Genomic DNA, 19,251 nt, shown 5'->3' on the forward strand with positions numbered 1-19,251 from the left:
TTACTGTATATATACTGTATATATACATTATTTTAATGACTTATCTGAGAAATAGAACATTTTATCATATTTTCTATTTTAATTACAGTTACAAATTCATTAGGAGTCGGAGTCGGTGCATTTTTTTCCGACTCCGACTCCAGGCACCCAAAATTGCCCGACTCCACGACTCCGCAGCCCTGAAAAAAACTCCAAATCTACATGGCCCTGTGTGAAAAAGTGATTGCCCCCCCTTGTTCAATAACTTAACTGTGGTTTATCACACCTGAGTTCAATTTCTGTAGTCACCCCCAGGCCTGATTACTGTCACACCTGTTTCAATCAAGAAATCACTTAAATAGGAGCTATCTGACACAGAGAAGTAGACCAAAAGCACCTCAAAAGCTAGACATCATGCCAAGATCCAAAGAAATTCAGGAACAAATGAGAACAAAAGTACTGTAATTGAGATCTATCAGTCTGGTAAAGGTTATAAAGCCATTTCTAAAGCTTTGGGACTGCAGCGAACCACAGTGAGAGCCATTATCCACAAATGGCAAAAACATGGAACAGTGATGAACCTTCCCAGGAGTGGCTGGCCGACCAAAATTACCCCAAGAGCGCAGAGAAAACTCATCCGAGAGGCCACAAAAGACCCCAGGACAACATCTAAAGAACTGCAGGCCTCACTTGCCTCAATTAAAAGGGAAGGTTCAAGCAAAATTAAAAAAATGAGTTTTACTTACCTGGGGCTTCTACCAGCCCCCTGCAGCCATCCTGTGCCCTCGTAGTCACTCACTGCTGCTCCAGTCCCCCGCTGGCAGCTTGCCGACCTCGGAGGTCCGCGGGATGCATTGCGTACATTTTTACACATTCCAGCGGGTGCAGGAACATTAACACATACATTTTTACGCATCACTGGTTCAATGCGTAAAAATGTACGCGTTGCATCACTAACGCGTAAAAACGTATGTGTTAATGTTCCTGCACTAGCGGGAATGGGTAAAAATGCACGCAATGCATCCCGCCGACCTCCGAGGTTGGCAAGCAGTCAGCGGGGGACTGGAGCAGCAGTGAGTGACTACGAGGGCACAGGATGGCTGCATGCCAACCTCGGAGGTCGGCGGGATGCATTGCGTGCATTTTTACGCATTCCCGCTAGTGCAGGAACATTAACACATACGTTTTTACGCGTTAGTGATGCAACGCGTACATTTTTACGCATTGAACCAGTGATGCGTAAAAATGTATGTGTTAATGTTCCTGCACCCGCTGGAATGTGTAAAAATGTACGCAATGCATCCCGCGGACCTCCGAGGTCGGCAAGCTGCCAGCGGGGGACTGGAGCAGCAGTGAGTGACTACGAGGGCACAGGATGGCTGCATGGGGCTGGTAGAAGCAGAACTAGCTGGTGGCGGGGGACTGGAGCAGCAGTGAGTGACTACGAGGGCACAGGATGGCTGCATGGGGCTGGTAGAAGCAGAACTAGCTGGAGGCGGGGGACTGGAGCAGCAGTGAGTGACTACGAGGGCACAGGATGGCTGCATGGGGCTGGTAGAAGCCCCAGGTAAGTGAAACTCATTTTTTTATTTTGCTTGAACCTTCCCTTTAAGGTCAGTGTTCATAACTCCACCATAAGAAAGAGACTGGGCAAAAACGGCCTGCATGGAAGATATCCAAGGCGCAAACCACTTTTAAGCAAAAAGAACATTAAGGCTCGTCTCAATTTTGCTAAAAAAAACATCTCAATGATTGCCAAGACTTTTGGGAAAATACCTTGTGGACCGATGAGACAAAAGTTGAACTTTTTGGAAGGTGCGTGTCCCGTTACATCTGGCGTAGAAGTAACACCAGTACTGTCTACCAAAAGATCTTCTAGCTAACCCAGCATCATCAAATTGCTATGGATATAATTTGTGCAATGCATTGGACTCATTCAGATCTAGCTATGATAACAAGTTCTTTTGGCTGCATGTGCTAGTGGTTGGTGTGCTTGACGGCGCCTGGGGAGGTTAGGTGGCCACCTGGCAGGTTCTTTTTGTTGTTTTTTATATATATGTATGTCAGTGTTTGTGTGTGTTTTTTGATTAATAAAAAGTCTTTTTGATACCTTTATAAAAACCCTGGTGGTCGTGATGACTCATAATCCCTCATTTTTCTATCATTGACTTTTTTGGCAACTTTTGGGAAAATACCTTGTGGACCGAGGAGACAAAAGTTGAACTTTTTGGAAGGTGCGTGTCCCGTTACATCTGGCGTAGAAGTAACACAGCATTTCAGCAAAAGAACATCATACCAACAGTAAAATATGGTGGTGGTAGTGTGATGGTCTGGGGTTGTTTTGCTGCTTCAGGACCTGGAAGACTTGCTGTGATAGATGGAACCATGAATTCTACTGTCTACCAAAAAATCCTGAAGGAGAATGTCCGGCCATCTGTTCGTCAACTCAAGCTGAAGCGATCTTGGGTGCTGCAGCAGGACAATGACCCAAAACACACCAGCAAATCCACCTCTGAATGGCTGAAGAAAAACAAAATGAAGACTTTGGAGTGGCCTAGTCAAAGTCCTGACCTGAATCCTATTGAGATGTTGTGGCATGACCTTAAAAAGGCAGTTCATGCTAGAAAACCCTCAAAGCTGAATTACAACAATTCTGCAAAGATGAGTGGGCCAAAATTCCTCCAGAGCGCTGTAAAAGACTCGTTGCAAGTTATTGCAAACGCTTGATTGCAGTTATTGCTGCTAAGGGTGGTCCAACCAGTTATTAGGTTCAGGGGGCAATTTCTTTTTCACACAGGGCCATGCAGGTTTTGAGTTTTTTTTCCTCACTAAATAATAAAAACCATCATTTAAAACTGCATTTTGTGTTCAATTATGTTAGCTGACTATTAGTTAACGGTTTTTGATGAGCAGAAACATTTAAGTGTGACAAACATGCAAAAGAATAAGAAATCAGGAAGGGGGCAAATAGTTTTCACATCACTGTATATTTCTAGGAGTTAGCTACAACACTGACATCAACTATGCTCCCCCAACCCTCCCTCCTCCCCCTGACAGCCCATTCTATTTACAAACCTCTGGTAGGGGGAGGTTTGTATTCTAGATTTTATCAATATAGAGTTGCGTTGTCTTTAAAGAGAAACAACAGAACCAACTAAGGGTGCATACACAAATCCAATTCCGATTGGCCAATCACTGGCCAATTTTACCATCTCCACGTAATTGGGCTAACTGAAAAGATTGTGCAAGTAAACTCATAACACACGGGAGTTGAAAAATTGTATGTACAGTGTGTGTATAATGCAGTGTGTACAGTGGAGGAAATAATTATTTGACCCCTCACTGATTTTGTAAGTTTGTCCAATGACAAAGAAATGAAAAGTCTCAGAACAGTATCATTTCAATGGTAGGTTTATTTTAACAGTGGCAGATAGCACATCAAAAGGAAAATCGAAAAAATAACCTTAAAAGGAATACTGTAGGGGAAGGGGGGATCGGGGGAAAATGAGTTGAACTTACCCAGGGCTTCTAACAGTCCCCTGCAGACATCCTGTGCCCGTGCAGCCACTCACCGATGCTCCGGCCCCGCCTCCGGTTCACTTCTGGAATTTCAGACTTTAAAGTCTGAAAACCACTGCGCTTGCGTTGCCGTGTCCTCGCTCCCCCTGATGTCACCAGGAGTGAACTGCGCAGGCACAGACCATATTGGGCCTGTGCAGTATGCTCTTGGTGACATCAGCGGTAGCGAGGACACAGAAACGCAGGCGCAGTGGATTTCAGACTTTAAAGTCTGAAATTCCAGAAGTGAACTAGAGGCGGGTCCGGAGCATCGGTGAGTGGCTGCGCGGGCACAGGATGTCTGCGGGGGACCATTAGAAGCCCCGGGTAAGTTCAACTCATTTTCCCCCGACACCCCCCCCCCCCCCCCCCTACAGTATTCCTTTAAATAAAAGATAGCAACTGATTTGCATTTCATTGAGTGAAATAAGTTTTTGAACCCTCTAACAATAAAAGACTGAATACTTAGTGGAAAAACCCTTGTTTGCAAGCACAGAGGTCAAACGTTTCTTGTAATTGATGACCAAGTTTGCACACATTTTAGGAGGAATGTTGGTCCACTCCTCTTTGCAGATCATCTCTAAATCCCTAAGGTTTCGAGGCTGTCTCTGTGCAACTCTGAGCTTGAGCTCCCTCCATAGGTTTTCTATTGGATTAAGGTCCGGAGACTGACTAGGCCACTCCATGACCTTAATGTGCTTCTTCTTGAGCCACTCCTTTGTTGCCTTTGCTGTATGTTTTGGGTCATTGTCGTGCTGGAACACCCATCCACGACCCATTTTCAGTTTCCTGGCAGAGGGAAGGAGGTTGTCGTTCAGGATTTCACGATACATGGCTCCGTCCATTTTCCTGTTAATGCGATTAAGTTGTCCTGTGCCCTTAGCAGAAAAACACCCCCAAAGCAAAATGTTTCCACCCCCATGCTTGACGGTGGGGACGGTGTTTTGGGGGTCATAGGCAGCATTTTTCTTCCTCCAAACACAGCGAGTTGAGTTAATGCCAAAGAGCTCTATTTTGGTCTCATCAGACCACAGCACCTTCTCCCAGTCACTCACAGAATCATTCAGGTGTTCATTGGCAAACTTCAGACGGGCCTGCACATGTGCCTTCTTGAGCAGAGGGACCTTGCGAGCCCTGCAGGATTTTAATCCATTGCGGTGTAATGTGTTTCCAATGGTTTTCTTGGTGACTGTGGTCCCTGCTAATTTGAGGTCATTCACTAACTCCTCCCGTGTAGTTCTAGGATGCTTTTTCACCTTTCTCAGAACCATTGACACCCCACGAGGTGAGATCTTGCGTGGAGCCCCAGAGCGAGGTCGATTGATGGTCATTTTGTGCTCCTTCAATTTTCGAACAATCGCACCAACAGTTGTCACCTTCTCTCCCAGCTTCTTGCTAATGGTTTTGTAGCCCATTCCAGCCTTGTGCAGGTCTACAATTTTGTCTCTGACATCCTTGGACAGCTCTTTGGTCTTTCCCATGTTGGAGAGTTTGGAGTCTGCTTGATTGATTGATTCTGTGGACAGGTGTCTTTTATACAGGTGACTAGTTAAAGAGAATCTGTATTGTTAAAATCGCACAAAAGTAAACATACCAGTGCGTTAGGGGACATTTCCTATTACCCTCTGTCACAATTTCGCCGCTCCTCGACGCATTAAAAGTGGTTAAAAACAGTTTTTAAAAGTTTGTTTATAAACAAACAAAATGGCCACCAAAACAGGAAGTAGGTTGATGTACAGTATGTCCACACATAGAAAATACATTCATACACAAGCAGGCTGCATACAGCCTTCCTTTTGAATCTCAAGAGATCATTTGTGTGTTTCTTTCCCCCTGCAGCTATCTTCCACTGAAGTGTCAGGCTGTTTCTTCCTGCAGAGTGCAGACAGCTCTGCCTGTATGTAATTCCTCAGTATGTGAAAGCCCAGCCAGCTCAGAGGAGGATTTATCCAGCTTGTAAAAGATAATAGAGCAGAGAGAAGCTGCACTAATCTAAATAACACACAGCAGTGTGCAGAGAGGGGCCTGGAGGGGGGAGATGCATCATAGAACCACAACACTGAAGAACTTGGCAGCCTTCCAGACACAGGCTGACAAGTCTGACAAGAGAGAGATAAGTTGATTTATTACAGAGATGGTGATAGTAGAACGTGCTGCAGTAAGCCAGAACACATTAGAATAGCTTTTGGAACTTGTAGGATGATAAAAAACAGAATGCAATTTTTGTTACGGAGTCTCTTTAAGACAGGTGTCCTTAATGAGGGTGACTAATTGAGTAGAAGTGTCTAACCACTCTGTGGGAGCCAGAACTCTTAATGGTTGGTAGGGGTTCAAAAACTTATTTCCCTCAATGAAATGCAAATCAGTTGCTATCTTTTATTTAAGGTTATTTTTTCGATTTTCCTTTTGATGTGCTATCTGCCACTGTTAAAATAAACCTACCATTGAAATGATACTATTCTGAGACTTTTCATTTCTTTGTCATTGGACAAACTTACAAAATCAGTGAGGGGTCAAATAATTATTTCCTCCACTGTATGTATGCAAGCACCCTAAGGGTGAGGCTGCATTGCACACAGCCAGGGACCACCTCACCCCATGGCCATATGCTTTGCAGAACATGAAAGGCTGGCTTGCAGTCAGGGAGGGATTTGAGGAAGGGGGGGGGGGGTAATGTGGTTACAGCTGCTGCAAGTAGCATTCCCTTGTAAGAAGCCCAGAGGAGGAAGGAAATGTCCCGGTTCTCTGCAGCACTGGTGGGGATGCGTCTGAATGAAGCACATTCTAGACCTGTCACCCCCAGAGGGTCGCTCAGGATTGCTTTAGGTGAAAGATGTGCACAGATGTCAAAGCATGGGACAGGTTTGCTTGATAGCCACATAAATATAGAAAGACAATGCGATTACATGACAGGAGTAAATGTGACGGATTCACCTGTGCCAGATGCGCTCATCACATGGCATACGCGCTCATCTCATGACAGACGCGCTCATCACATGGCATACGCGCTCATCTCATGACATACGCGCTCATCTCATGACATACGCGCTCATCTCATGACAGACGCGCTCATCTCATGACAGACGCGCTCATCACATGACAGACGCGCTCATCACATGACAGGCGCGCTCATCTCATGACAGGCGCGCTCATCACATGACAGGCGCGCTCATCACATGACAGGCGCGCTCATCACATGACAGGCGCGCTCATCACATGACAGGCGCGCTCATCACATGACAGACGCGCTCATCACATGACAGACGCGCTCATCACATGACAGACGCGCTCATCACATGACAGGCGCGCTCATCACATGACAGGCGCGCTCATCACATGACAGGCGCGCTCATCACATGACAGGCGCGCTCATCTCATGACATGCGCGCTCATCTCATGACAGGCGCGCTCATCACATGACAGGCGCGCTCATCACATGACAGACGCGCTCATCACATGACAGACGCGCTCATCTCATGACAGGCGCGCTCATCACATGGCATACGCGCTCATCACATGACAGACGCGCTCATCACATGACAGACGCGCTCATCACATGACAGGCGCGCTCATCACATGACAGACGCGCTCATCACATGACAGACGCGCTCATCACATGACAGACGCGCTCATCTCATGACAGACGCGCTCATCACATGACAGACGCGCTCATCACGACAGACGCGCTCATCACATGACAGACGCGCTCATCACATGGCATACGCGCTCATCTCATGACATACGCGCTCATCTCATGACATGCGCGCTCATCTCATGACAGGCGCGCTCATCACATGACAGACGCGCTCATCACATGACAGGCGCGCTCATCACATGACAGGCGCGCTCATCACATGACAGACGCGCTCATCACATGACAGACGCGCTCATCACATGACAGATGCGCTCATCACATGGCATACGCGCTCATCTCATGACAGGCGCGCTCATCACATGACAGACGCGCTCATCACATGACAGGCGCGCTCATCACATGACAGACGCGCTCATCACATGACAGACGCGCTCATCACATGACAGACGCGCTCATCACATGACAGATGCGCTCATCTCATGACAGGCGCGCTCATCACATGACAGGCGCGCTCATCACATGGCATACGCGCTCATCTCATGACAGGCGCGCTCATCACATGACAGGCGCGCTCATCACATGACAGGCGCGCTCATCTCATGACATGCGCGCTCATCTCATGACAGGCGCGCTCATCACATGACAGGCGCGCTCATCACATGACAGGCGCGCTCATCACATGACAGACGCGCTCATCTCATGACAGGCGCGCTCATCACATGGCATACGCGCTCATCACATGACAGACGCGCTCATCACATGACAGACGCGCTCATCACATGACAGGCGCGCTCATCACATGACAGGCGCGCTCATCACATGACAGACGCGCTCATCACATGACAGACGCGCTCATCACATGACAGACGCGCTCATCACATGACAGACGCGCTCATCACATGACAGACGCGCTCATCACGACAGACGCGCTCATCACATGGCATACGCGCTCATCTCATGACATACGCGCTCATCTCATGACAGGCGCGCTCATCACATGACAGGCGCGCTCATCACATGACAGGCGCGCTCATCACATGACAGGCGCGCTCATCACATGATAGGCGCGCTCATCACATGACAGACGCGCTCATCACATGACAGACGCGCTCATCACATGACAGACGCGCTCATCACATGACAGATGCGCTCATCACATGGCATACGCGCTCATCTCATGACAGGCGCGCTCATCACATGACAGACGCGCTCATCACATGACAGGCGCGCTCATCACATGACAGACGCGCTCATCACATGACAGACGCGCTCATCACATGACAGATGCGCTCATCACATGGCATACGCGCTCATCTCATGACAGGCGCGCTCATCACATGACAGGCGCGCTCATCACATGACAGAGGCGCTCATCACATGACAGACGCGCTCATCACATGACAGACGCGCTCATCACATGACAGACGCGCTCATCACATGACAGACGCGCTCATCACATGACAGACGCGCTCATCACATGACAGGCGCGCTCATCACATGACAGGCGCGCTCATCACATGACAGGCGCGCTCATCACATGACAGGCGCGCTCATCACATGACAGGCGCGCTCATCACATGACAGGCGCGCTCATCACATGACAGACGCGCTCATCACATGACAGACGCGCTCATCACATGACAGACGCGCTCATCACATGACAGATGCGCTCATCACATGGCATACGCGCTCATCTCATGACAGGCGCGCTCATCACATGACAGACGCGCTCATCACATGACAGGCGCGCTCATCACATGACAGACGCGCTCATCACATGACAGACGCGCTCATCACATGACAGATGCGCTCATCACATGGCATACGCGCTCATCTCATGACAGGCGCGCTCATCACATGACAGGCGCGCTCATCACATGACAGAGGCGCTCATCACATGACAGACGCGCTCATCACATGACAGACGCGCTCATCACATGACAGACGCGCTCATCACATGACAGATGCGCTCATCTCATGACAGATGCGCTCATCACGACAGACGCGCTCATCACATGACAGACGCGCTCATCACATGGCATACGTGCTCATCTCATGACATACGCACTCATCTCATGACATACGCGCTCATCTCATGACAGGCGCGCTCATCACATGACAGGCGCGCTCATCACATGACAGGCGCGCTCATCACATGACAGATGCGCTCATCACATGGCATACGCGCTCATCTCATGACAGGCGCGCTCATCACATGACAGGCGCGCTCATCACATGACAGACGCGCTCATCACATGACAGACGCGCTCATCACATGACAGACGCGCTCATCACATGACAGACGCGCTCATCACATGACAGACGCGCTCATCACATGACAGGCGCGCTCATCACATGACAGGCGCGCTCATCACATGACAGGCGCGCTCATCACATGACAGACGCGCTCATCACATGACAGATGCGCTCATCACATGGCATAAGCGCTCATCACATGACAGGCGAGCTCATCACATGACAGGCGCGCTCATCACATGACAGACGCGCTCATCACATGACAGATGCGCTCATCACATGGCATACGCGCTCATCTCATGACAGGCGCGCTCATCACATGACAGGCGCGCTCATCACATGACAGGCGCGCTCATCACATGACAGGCGCGCTCATCACATGACAGGCGCGCTCATCACATGACAGGCGCGCTCATCACATGACAGGCGCGCTCATCACATGACAGACGCGCTCATCACATGACAGACGCGCTCATCACATGACAGACGCGCTCATCACATGACAGACGCGCTCATCACATGACAGACGCGCTCATCACATGACAGACGCGCTCATCACATGACATACGAACACAAATACAATACAATAACATTTGTAAAGCGCTTTTCTCCCATAGGACTCAAAGGCGTGCTGCAGAGTATCCGTCAATACCGGAGGCTAGGCTTCATTATTAAATGACTGCAAATGCCTATTTGTGAGCTATTCCCTTCAATGGATGTCACAGTACCCAACATTAAACCTTTCATAGTTACCCAGCTGATGCTATGCCTGATTCGCTTACATTAAATCTTTACTTCAGAAGCATCAAAGAGGGTCTCCACCTACCAGTAAGCAATGTACAAAATCTGGTCCCCCAACCAGCGTGGTGAACGTGCCCAGCTGCTCAGCCAAGGCCAGCAGGACTTCATCTTCATCATAGATTGTATCTGCAGAAAATAAGCACAGCGTCATACAAGAGGAAGGCAGCGCTATATCCCAGCAACAGCGTCATAGAAGAGGAAGCCAGCGCTATATCCCAGCAACAGCGTCATACAAGAGGGAGCCAGCGCTATATCCCAGCAACAGCGTCATACAAGAGGAAGCCAGCGCTATATCCCAGCAACAGCGCCATACAAGAGGAAGCCAGCGCTATATCCCAGCATCAACGTCATACAAGAGGAAGCCAGCGCTATATCCCAGCATCAGCGTCATACAAGAGGAAGCCAGCGCTATATCCCAGCAGCAGCATCATACAAGAGGAAGCCAGCGCTATATCCCAGCAACAGCATCATACAAGAGGAAGCCAGCGCTATATCCCAGCATCAGCGTCATACAAGAGGAAGCCAGCGCTATATCCCAGCAACAGCGTCATACAAGAGGAAGCCAGCGCTATATCCCAGCAACAGCGCCATACAAGAGGAAGCCAGTGCTATATCCCAGCAACAGCGTCATACAAGAGGAAGCCAGCGCTATATGCCAGCATCAGCGTCATACAAGAGGAAGCCAGCGCTATATCCCAGCAACAGCGTCATACAAGAGGAAGCCAGCGCTATATCCCAGCAACAGCGTCATACAAGAGGAAGCCAGCGCTATATCCCAGCAACAGCGTCATACAAGAGAAAGCAAGCGCTATATCCTAGCAACAGAGTCATACAAGAGGAAGCCAGCGCTATATCCCAGCAACAGCGTCATACAAGAGGAAGCCAGCGCTATATCCTAGCAACAGCGTCATACAAGAGGAATATCCCAGCAACAGCGCCATACAAGAGGAAGCCAGCGCTATATCCCAGCAACAGCGCCATACAAGAGGAAGTCAGCGCTATATCCCAGCAACAGCGTCATACAAGAGGAAGCCAGCGCTATATCCCAGCAACAGCGTCATACAAGAGGAAGCCAGCGCTATATCCCAGCAACAGCGTCATACAAGAGGAAGCCAGCGCTATATCCCAGCAACAGCGTCATACAGGAGGAAGCCAGCGCTATATCCCAGCAACAGCGTCATACAAGAGGAAGCCAGCGCTATATCCCAGCAACAGCGTCATACAAGAGGAAGCCAGCGCTATATCCCAGCAACAGCGTCATACAAGAGGAAGCCAGCGCTATATCCTAGCAACAGCGTCATACAAGAGGAAGCCAGCGCTATATCCCAGCAACAGCGTCATACAAGAGGAAGCCATCGCTATATCCCAGCAACAACGTCATACAAGAGGAATATCCCAGCAACAGCGCCATACAAGAGGAAGCCAGCGCTATATCCCAGCAACAGCGTCATACAAGAGGAAGCCAGCGCTATATCCCAGCAACAGCGTCATACAAGAGGAAGCCAGCGCTATATCCCAGCAACAGCGTCATACAAGAGGAAGCTAGCGCTATATCCCAGCAACAGCGTCATACAAGAGGAAGCCAGCGCTATATCCCAGCAACAGCGTCATACAAGAGGAAGCCAGCGCTATATCCCAGCAACAGCGTCATACAAGAGGAAGCCATCGCTATATCCCAGCAACAACGTCATACAAGAGGAATATCCCAGCAACAGCGCCATACAAGAGGAAGCCAGCGCTATATCCTAGCAACAGCGCCATACAAGAGGAAGCCAGCGCTATATCCCAGCAACAGCGCCATACAAGAGGAAGCCAGCGCTATATCCCAGCAACAGCGTCATACAAGAGGAAGCCAGCGCTATATCCCAGCAACAGCGTCATACAAGAGGAAGCCAGCGCTATATCCCAGCAACAGCGCCATACAAGAGGAAGCCAATGCTATATCCCAGCAACAGCGCCATACAAGAGGAAGCCAGCGCTATATCCCAGCAACAGCGCCATACAAGAGGAAGCCAGCGCTATATCCCAGCAACAGCGCCATACAAGAGGAAGCCAGCGCTATATCCCAGCAACAGCGTCATACAAGAGGAAGCCAGCGCTATATACCAGCAACAGCGTCATACAAGAGGAAGCCAGCGCTACATCGCAGCAACAGCGTCATACAAGAGGGAGCCAGCGCTTTATCCCAGCAACAGCGTCATACAAGAGGAAGCCAGCGCTATATCCCAGCAACAGCGTCATACAAGAGGAAGCCAGCGCTATATCCCAGCAACAGCGTCATACAAGAGGAAGCCAGCGCTATATCCCAGCAACAGCATCATACAAGAGGAAGTCAGCGCTATATCCCAGCAACAGCGTCATACAAGAGGGAGCCAGCGCTATATCCCAGCAACAGCATCATACAAGAGGAAGCCAGCGCTATATCCCAGCAACAGCGTCATACAAGAGGGAGCCAGCGCTATATCCCAGCAACAGCATCATACAAGAGGAAGCCAGCGCTATATCCCAGCAACAGCATCATACAAGAGGGAGCCAGCGCTATATCCCAGCAACAGCGCCATACAAGAGGAAGCCAGCGCTATATCCCAGCAACAGCGTCATACAAGAGGAAGCCAGCGCTATATCCCAGCAACAGCGTCATACAAGAGGAAGCCAGCGCTATATCCCAGCAACAGCATCATACAAGAGGGAGCCAGCGCTATATCCCAGCAACAGCATCATACAAGAGGGAGCCAGCGCTATATCCCAGCAACAGCGTCATACAAGAGGAAGCCAGCGCTATATCCCAGCAACAGCACCATACAAGAGGGAGCTAGCGCTATATCCCAGCAACAGCGCCATACAAGAGGGAGCCAGCGCTATATCCCAGCAACAGCGTCATACAAGAGGAAGCCAGCGCTATATCCCAGCAACAGCGCCATACAAGAGGAAGCCAGCGCTATATCCCAGCAACAGCGTCATACAAGAGGAAGCCAGCGCTATATCCCAGCAACAGTATCATACAAGAGGAAGCCAGCGCTATATCCCAGCAACTGCGTCATACAAGAGGAAGCCAGCGCTATATCCCAGCAACAGCGTCATACAAGAGGAAGCCAGCGCTATATCCCAGCAACAGAGCCATACAAGAGGGAGCCAGCGCTATATCCCAGCAGCAGCGTCATACAAGAGGAAGCCAGCGCTATATCCCAGCAACAGCGTCATACAAGAGGGAGCCAGCGCTATATCCCAGCAACAGCGTCATACAAGAGGAAGCCAGCGCTATATCCTAGCAACAGCATCATACAAGAGGAAGCCAGCGCTATATCCCAGCAACAGCGCCGTACAAGAGGAAGCCAGCGCTATATCCTAGCAACAGCGTCATACAAGAGGAAGCCAGCGCTATATCCCAGCAACAGCATCATACAAGAGGAAGCCAGCGCTATATCCCAGCAACAGCATCATACAAGAGGAAGCCAGCGCTATATCCCAGCAACAGCGCCATACAAGAGGAAGCCAGCGCTATATCCCAGCAACAGCGTCATACAAGAGGGAGCCAGCGCTATATCCCAGCAACAGCGTCATACAAGAGGAAGCCAGCGCTATATCCTAGCAACAGCGCCATACAAGAGGAAGCCAGCGCTATATCCCAGCAACAGCGTCATACAAGAGGAAGCCAGCGCTATATCCCAGCAACAACGTCATACAAGAGGAAGCCAGCGCTATATCCCAGCAACAGCGTCATACAAGAGGAAGCCAGCGCTATATCCCAGCAACAGCGTCATACAAGAGGAAGCCAGCGCTATATCCCAGCAACAGCATCATACAAGAGGAAGTCAGCGCTATATACCAGCAACAACGCCATACAAGAGGAAGCCAGGGCTATATCCCAGCAACAGCACCATACAAGAGGGAGCTAGCGCTATATCCCAGCAACAGCGCCATACAAGAGGAAGCCAGCGCTATATCCCAGCGACAGTGTCATACAAGAGGAAGCCAGCGCTATATCCCAGCAGCAGCGTCATACAAGAGGAAGCCAGCGCTATATCCCAGCAACAACGTCATACAAGAGGAAGCCAGCGCTATATCCCAGCAACAGCGTCATACAAGAGGAAGCCAGCGCTATATCCCAGCAACAGCGTCATACAAGAGGGAGCCAGCGCTATATCCCAGCAACAGCGTCATACAAGAGGAAGCCAGCGCTATATCCCAGTAACAGCGTCATACAAGAGGGAGCCAGCGCTATATCCCAGCAACAGCGTCATACAAGAGGAAGCCAGCGCTATATCCCAGCAGCAGCGTCATAAAGGAGGAAGCCAGCGCTATATCCCAGCAACAGCGTCATACAAGAGGAAGCCAGCGCTATATCCCAGCAACAGCGTCATACAAGAGGAAGCCAGCGCTATATCCCAGCAACAGCGTCATACAAGAGGAAGCCAGCGCTATATCCCAGCAACAGCGTCATACAAGAGGAAGCCAGCGCTATATCCCAGCAACAGAGCCATACAAGAGGGAGCCAGCGCTATATCCCAGCAGCAGCGTCATACAAGAGGAAGCCAATGCTACATCCCAGCAACAGCGTCATACAAGAGGAAGCCAGCGCTATATCCCAGCAACAGCGTCATACAAGAGGGAGCCAGCGCTATATCCCAGCAACAGCGCCATACAAGAGGAAGCCAGCGCTATATCCCAGCAACAGCGTCATACAAGAGGGAGCCAGCGCTATATCCCAGCAACAGCGTCATACAAGAGGAAGTCAGTGCTATATCCCAGCAACAGCGTCATACAAGAGGAAGCCAGCGCTATATCCCAGCAACAACGCCATACAAGAGGAAGCCAGCGCTATATCCCAGCAACAGCATCATACAAGAGGAAGCCAGCGCTATATCCCAGCAACAGCATCATACAAGAGGAAGCCAGCGCTATATCCCAGCAACAGCATCATACAAGAGGAAGCCAGCGCTATATCCCAGCGACAGCGTCATACAAGAGGAAGCCAGCGCTATATCCCAGCAGCAGCGTCATACAGGAGGAAGCCAGCGCTATATCCCAGCAACAGCGTCATACAAGAGGAAGCCAGTGCTATATCCCAGCAACAGCGCCATACAAGAGGAAGCCAGCTCTATATCCCAGCAACAGCGTCATACAAGAGGAAGCCAGCGCTATATCCCAGCAACAGCATCATACAAGAGGAAGCCAGCGCTATATCCCAGCAACAGCATCATACAAGAGGAAGCCAGCGCTATATCCCAGCAACAGCGTCATACAAGAGGAAGCCAGCGCTATATCCCAGCAACAGCGTCATTCAAGAGGAAGCCAGCGCTATATCCCAGCAGCAGCGTCATACAAGAGGAAGCCAGCGCTATATCCCAGCAACAGCGCCATACAAGAGGAAGCCAGCGCTATATACCAGCAGCAGCGTCATACAAGAGGGAGCCAGCGCTATATCCCAGCAACAGCGTCATACAAGAGGAAGCCAGCGCTATATCCCAGCAACAGCGTCATACAAGAGGAAGCCAGCGCTATATCCCAGCAACAGCATCATACAAAAGGAAGCCAGCGCTATATCCCAGCAACAGCGCAATACAAGAGGAAGCCAGCGCTATATCCCAGCAACAGCGTCATACAAGAGGAAGCTAGCGCTATATCCCAGCAACAGCGCCATACAAGAGGAAGCCAGCGCTATATCCCAGCAACAGCATCATACAAGAGGAAGCCAGCGCTATATCCCAGCAACAGCGTCATACAAGAGGAAGCCAGCGCTATATCCCAGCAACAGCGTCATACAAGAGGAAGCCAGCGCTATATCCCAGCAACAGCGTCATACAAGAGGGAGCCAGCGCTATATCCCAGCAACAGCATCATACAAGAGGGAGCCAGCGCTATATCCCAGCAACAGCATCATACAAGAGGAAGCCAGCGCTATATCCCAGCAACAGCGCCATACAAGAGGAAGCCAGCGCTATATCCCAGCAACAGCATCATACAAGAGGAAGCCAGCGCTATATCCCAGCAACAGCGTCATACAAGAGGAAGCCAGCGCTATATCCCAGCAACAGCGTCATACAAGAGGAAGCCAGCGCTATATCCCAGCAACAGCGTCATACAAGAGGAAGCCAGCGCTATATCCCAGCAACAGCGTCATACAAGAGGGAGCCAGCGCTATATCCCAGCAACAGCGCCATACAAGAGGAAGCCAGCGCTATATCCCAGCAACAGCGTCATACAAGAGGGAGCCAGCGCTATATCCCAGCAACAGCATCATACAAGAGGAAGTCAGTGCTATATCCCAGCAACAGCGTCATACAAGAGGAAGCCAGCGCTATATCCCAGCAACAGCATCATACAAGAGGAAGCCAGCGCTATATCTCAGCAACAGCATCATACAAGAGGAAGCCAGCGCTATATCCCAGCGACAGTGTCATACAAGAGGAAGCCAGCGCTATATCCCAGCAGCAGCGTCATACAGGAGGAAGCCAGCGCTATATCCCAGCAACAGCGTCATACAAGAGGAAGCCAGCGCTATATCCCAGCAACAGCGCCATACAAGAGGAAGCCAGCGCTATATCCCAGCAACAGCATCATACAAGAGGAAGCCAGCGCTATATCCCAGCAACAGCATCATACAAGAGGAAGCCAGCGCTATATCCCAGCAACAGCGCCATACAAGAGGAAGCCAGCGCTATATCCCAGCAACAGCGTCATACAAGAGGAAGCCAGCGCTATATCCCAGCAACAGCGTCATTCAAGAGGAAGCCAGCGCTATATCCCTGCAGCAGCGTCATACAAGAGGGAGCCAGCGCTATATCCCAGCAACAGCGTCATACAAGAGGAAGTCAGTGCTATATCCCAGCAACAGCGTCATACAAGAGGAAGCCAGCGCTATATCCCAGCAACAACGCCATACAAGAGGAAGCCAGCGCTATATCCCAGCAACAGCATCATACAAGAGGAAGCCAGCGCTATATCCCAGCAACAGCATCATACAAGAGGAAGCCAGCGCTATATCCCAGCAACAGCATCATACAAGAGGAAGCCAGCGCTATATCCCAGCGACAGTGTCATACAAGAGGAAGCCAGCGCTATATCCCAGCAGCAGCGTCATACAGGAGGAAGCCAGCGCTATATCCCTGCAACAGCGTCATACAAGAGGAAGCCAGCGCTATATCCCAGCAACAGCGCCATACAAGAGGAAGCCAGCGCTATATCCCAGCAACAGCGTCATACAAGAGGAAGCCAGCGCTATATACCAGCAGCAGCGTCATACAAGAGGGAGCCAGCGCTATATCCCAGCAACAGCGTCATACAAGAGGAAGCCAGCGCTATATCCCAGCAACAGCGTCATACAAGAGGAAGCCAGCGCTATATCCCAGCAACAGCATCATACAAGAGGAAGCCAGCGCTATATCCCAGCAACAGCGCAAGAGGAAGCCAGCGCTATATCCCAGCAACAGCGTCATACAAGAGGAAGCCAGCGCTATATCCCAGCAACAGCGCCATACAAGAGGAAGCCAGCGCTATATCCCAGAAACAGCATCATACAAGAGGAAGCCAGCGCTATATCCCAGCAACAGCGCCATACAAGAGGAAGCCAGCGCTATATCCCAGCAACAGCATCATACAAGAGGAAGCCAGCGCTATATCCCAGCAACAGCGCCATACAAGAGGAAGCCAGCGCTATATCCCAGCAACAGCGTCATACAAGAGGAAGCCAGCGCTATATCCCAGCAACAGCGTCATACAAGAGGAAGCCAATGCTACATCCCAGCAACAGCGTCATACAAGAGGGAGCCAGCGCTATATCCCAGCAACAGAGCCATACAAGAGGGAGCCAGCGCTATATCCCAGCAACAGCGTCATACAAGAGAAAGCCAGCGCTATATCCCAGCAACAGCGTCATACAAGAGGAAGCCAGCGCAATATCCCAGCAACAGCGTCATACAAGAGGAAGCCAGCGCTATATCCCAGCAACACGTCATACAAGAGGAAGCCAGCGCTATATCCCAGCAACAGCATCATACAAGAGGGAGCCAGCGCTATATCCCAGCAACAGCGCAATACAAGAGGAAGCCAGCGCTATATCCCAGCAACAGCGCCATACAAGAGGAAGCCAGCGCTATATCCCAGCAGCAGCATCATACAAGAGGGAGCCAGCGCTATATCCCACTATGTTAGTCCAAAAACAGTAGAAAATAAAGGGGGCGGATATAATCAGGCAGGAATACACAAAGCAGCAGTAGGTCTCTGGTAACATGTGTTGTTATTTGGGCGGAAGTAATGCAGATGTTGGCGGAGGTGATGTCTAGGCCTGGTTCACAAATGGATCCAATGTTAACCTATGGATCCATTCACATCCGTCCGAACTAATCCATTCCGCAGGATCGGCTGAACAGAAAGTTTCCTGCTGCAGCAATTTTTCCGCACAATGAGCCCAGCAGAACAGAAATGGAAGCTGAAGCGCTGGATTGGGGGCAATGAGAAAACTGAACGTTTCTTCACACTAGTGAAGGGGGGGGGAGGTGGTGAAACGGAACGGAAGCAGCAGATCGGTAACCAGGCCTGTGGAGTCGGTAGAATAATCTTCCGACTCCAACTCAGACTCCTCAGTTTATGACACTACCAAGTCCAACACCGACTCCTGGTACTCAAAATAGCTCCGACTCCTCAGTCTAACACTTACCAGGGCTGTGGATTTGGTACAAAAATCAGCAGACTCCGACTCCTCAGTTTATGAAACCACTGCCTCCAGGTACCCAGAATAGCTTCAAATCCGTCTCAAACTCTGACTCCACAGCCCTGACGGAAACGGAGGGAAAACAGATCCAATCGACTGGTGATCAGATCCAATGTCACGGATCTGTTTGCCACTGTGACGCAAGTGTGAACCGAGCCTTAGTGGCGAAGATATTAGCGTATATTTGGGGGGCGTGCACGGGTGGTTGGGTGCTGGTTAGGCATCGATAGAGTTCCAATGAGAAAAAGGTTAGCAATAGTAAAATAATGGGTACATTACCAATATCACTATCAATAGAATGCAGGTCATTTTACAGGTCTTCTGCCAGCAGCTATCCCAGGCACACACACAG

General features: G+C 50.2%; 1 protein-coding gene across 1 annotated transcript in view; it reads right to left on the reverse strand.

Annotated features, from left to right (window-relative positions):
• The window catches only part of LOC137543622 (serine/threonine-protein phosphatase 2A 65 kDa regulatory subunit A alpha isoform-like), a gene marked incomplete at its 3' end in the record, with an annotated part of 183,382 nt that overhangs the window by 139,975 nt on the left and 24,156 nt on the right, over positions 1–19,251 (reverse strand). The window contains exon 3 of the mRNA XM_068264738.1: positions 10,215–10,315. Coding sequence (XP_068120839.1) covers positions 10,215–10,315 — 101 coding nt within the window. The remainder of the gene's footprint in view (positions 1–10,214; positions 10,316–19,251) is intronic.

The sequence above is a fragment of the Hyperolius riggenbachi genome, unplaced genomic scaffold, assembly GCF_040937935.1.
Source record: "Hyperolius riggenbachi isolate aHypRig1 unplaced genomic scaffold, aHypRig1.pri scaffold_132, whole genome shotgun sequence".
NCBI lineage: Eukaryota > Metazoa > Chordata > Amphibia > Anura > Hyperoliidae > Hyperolius > Hyperolius riggenbachi.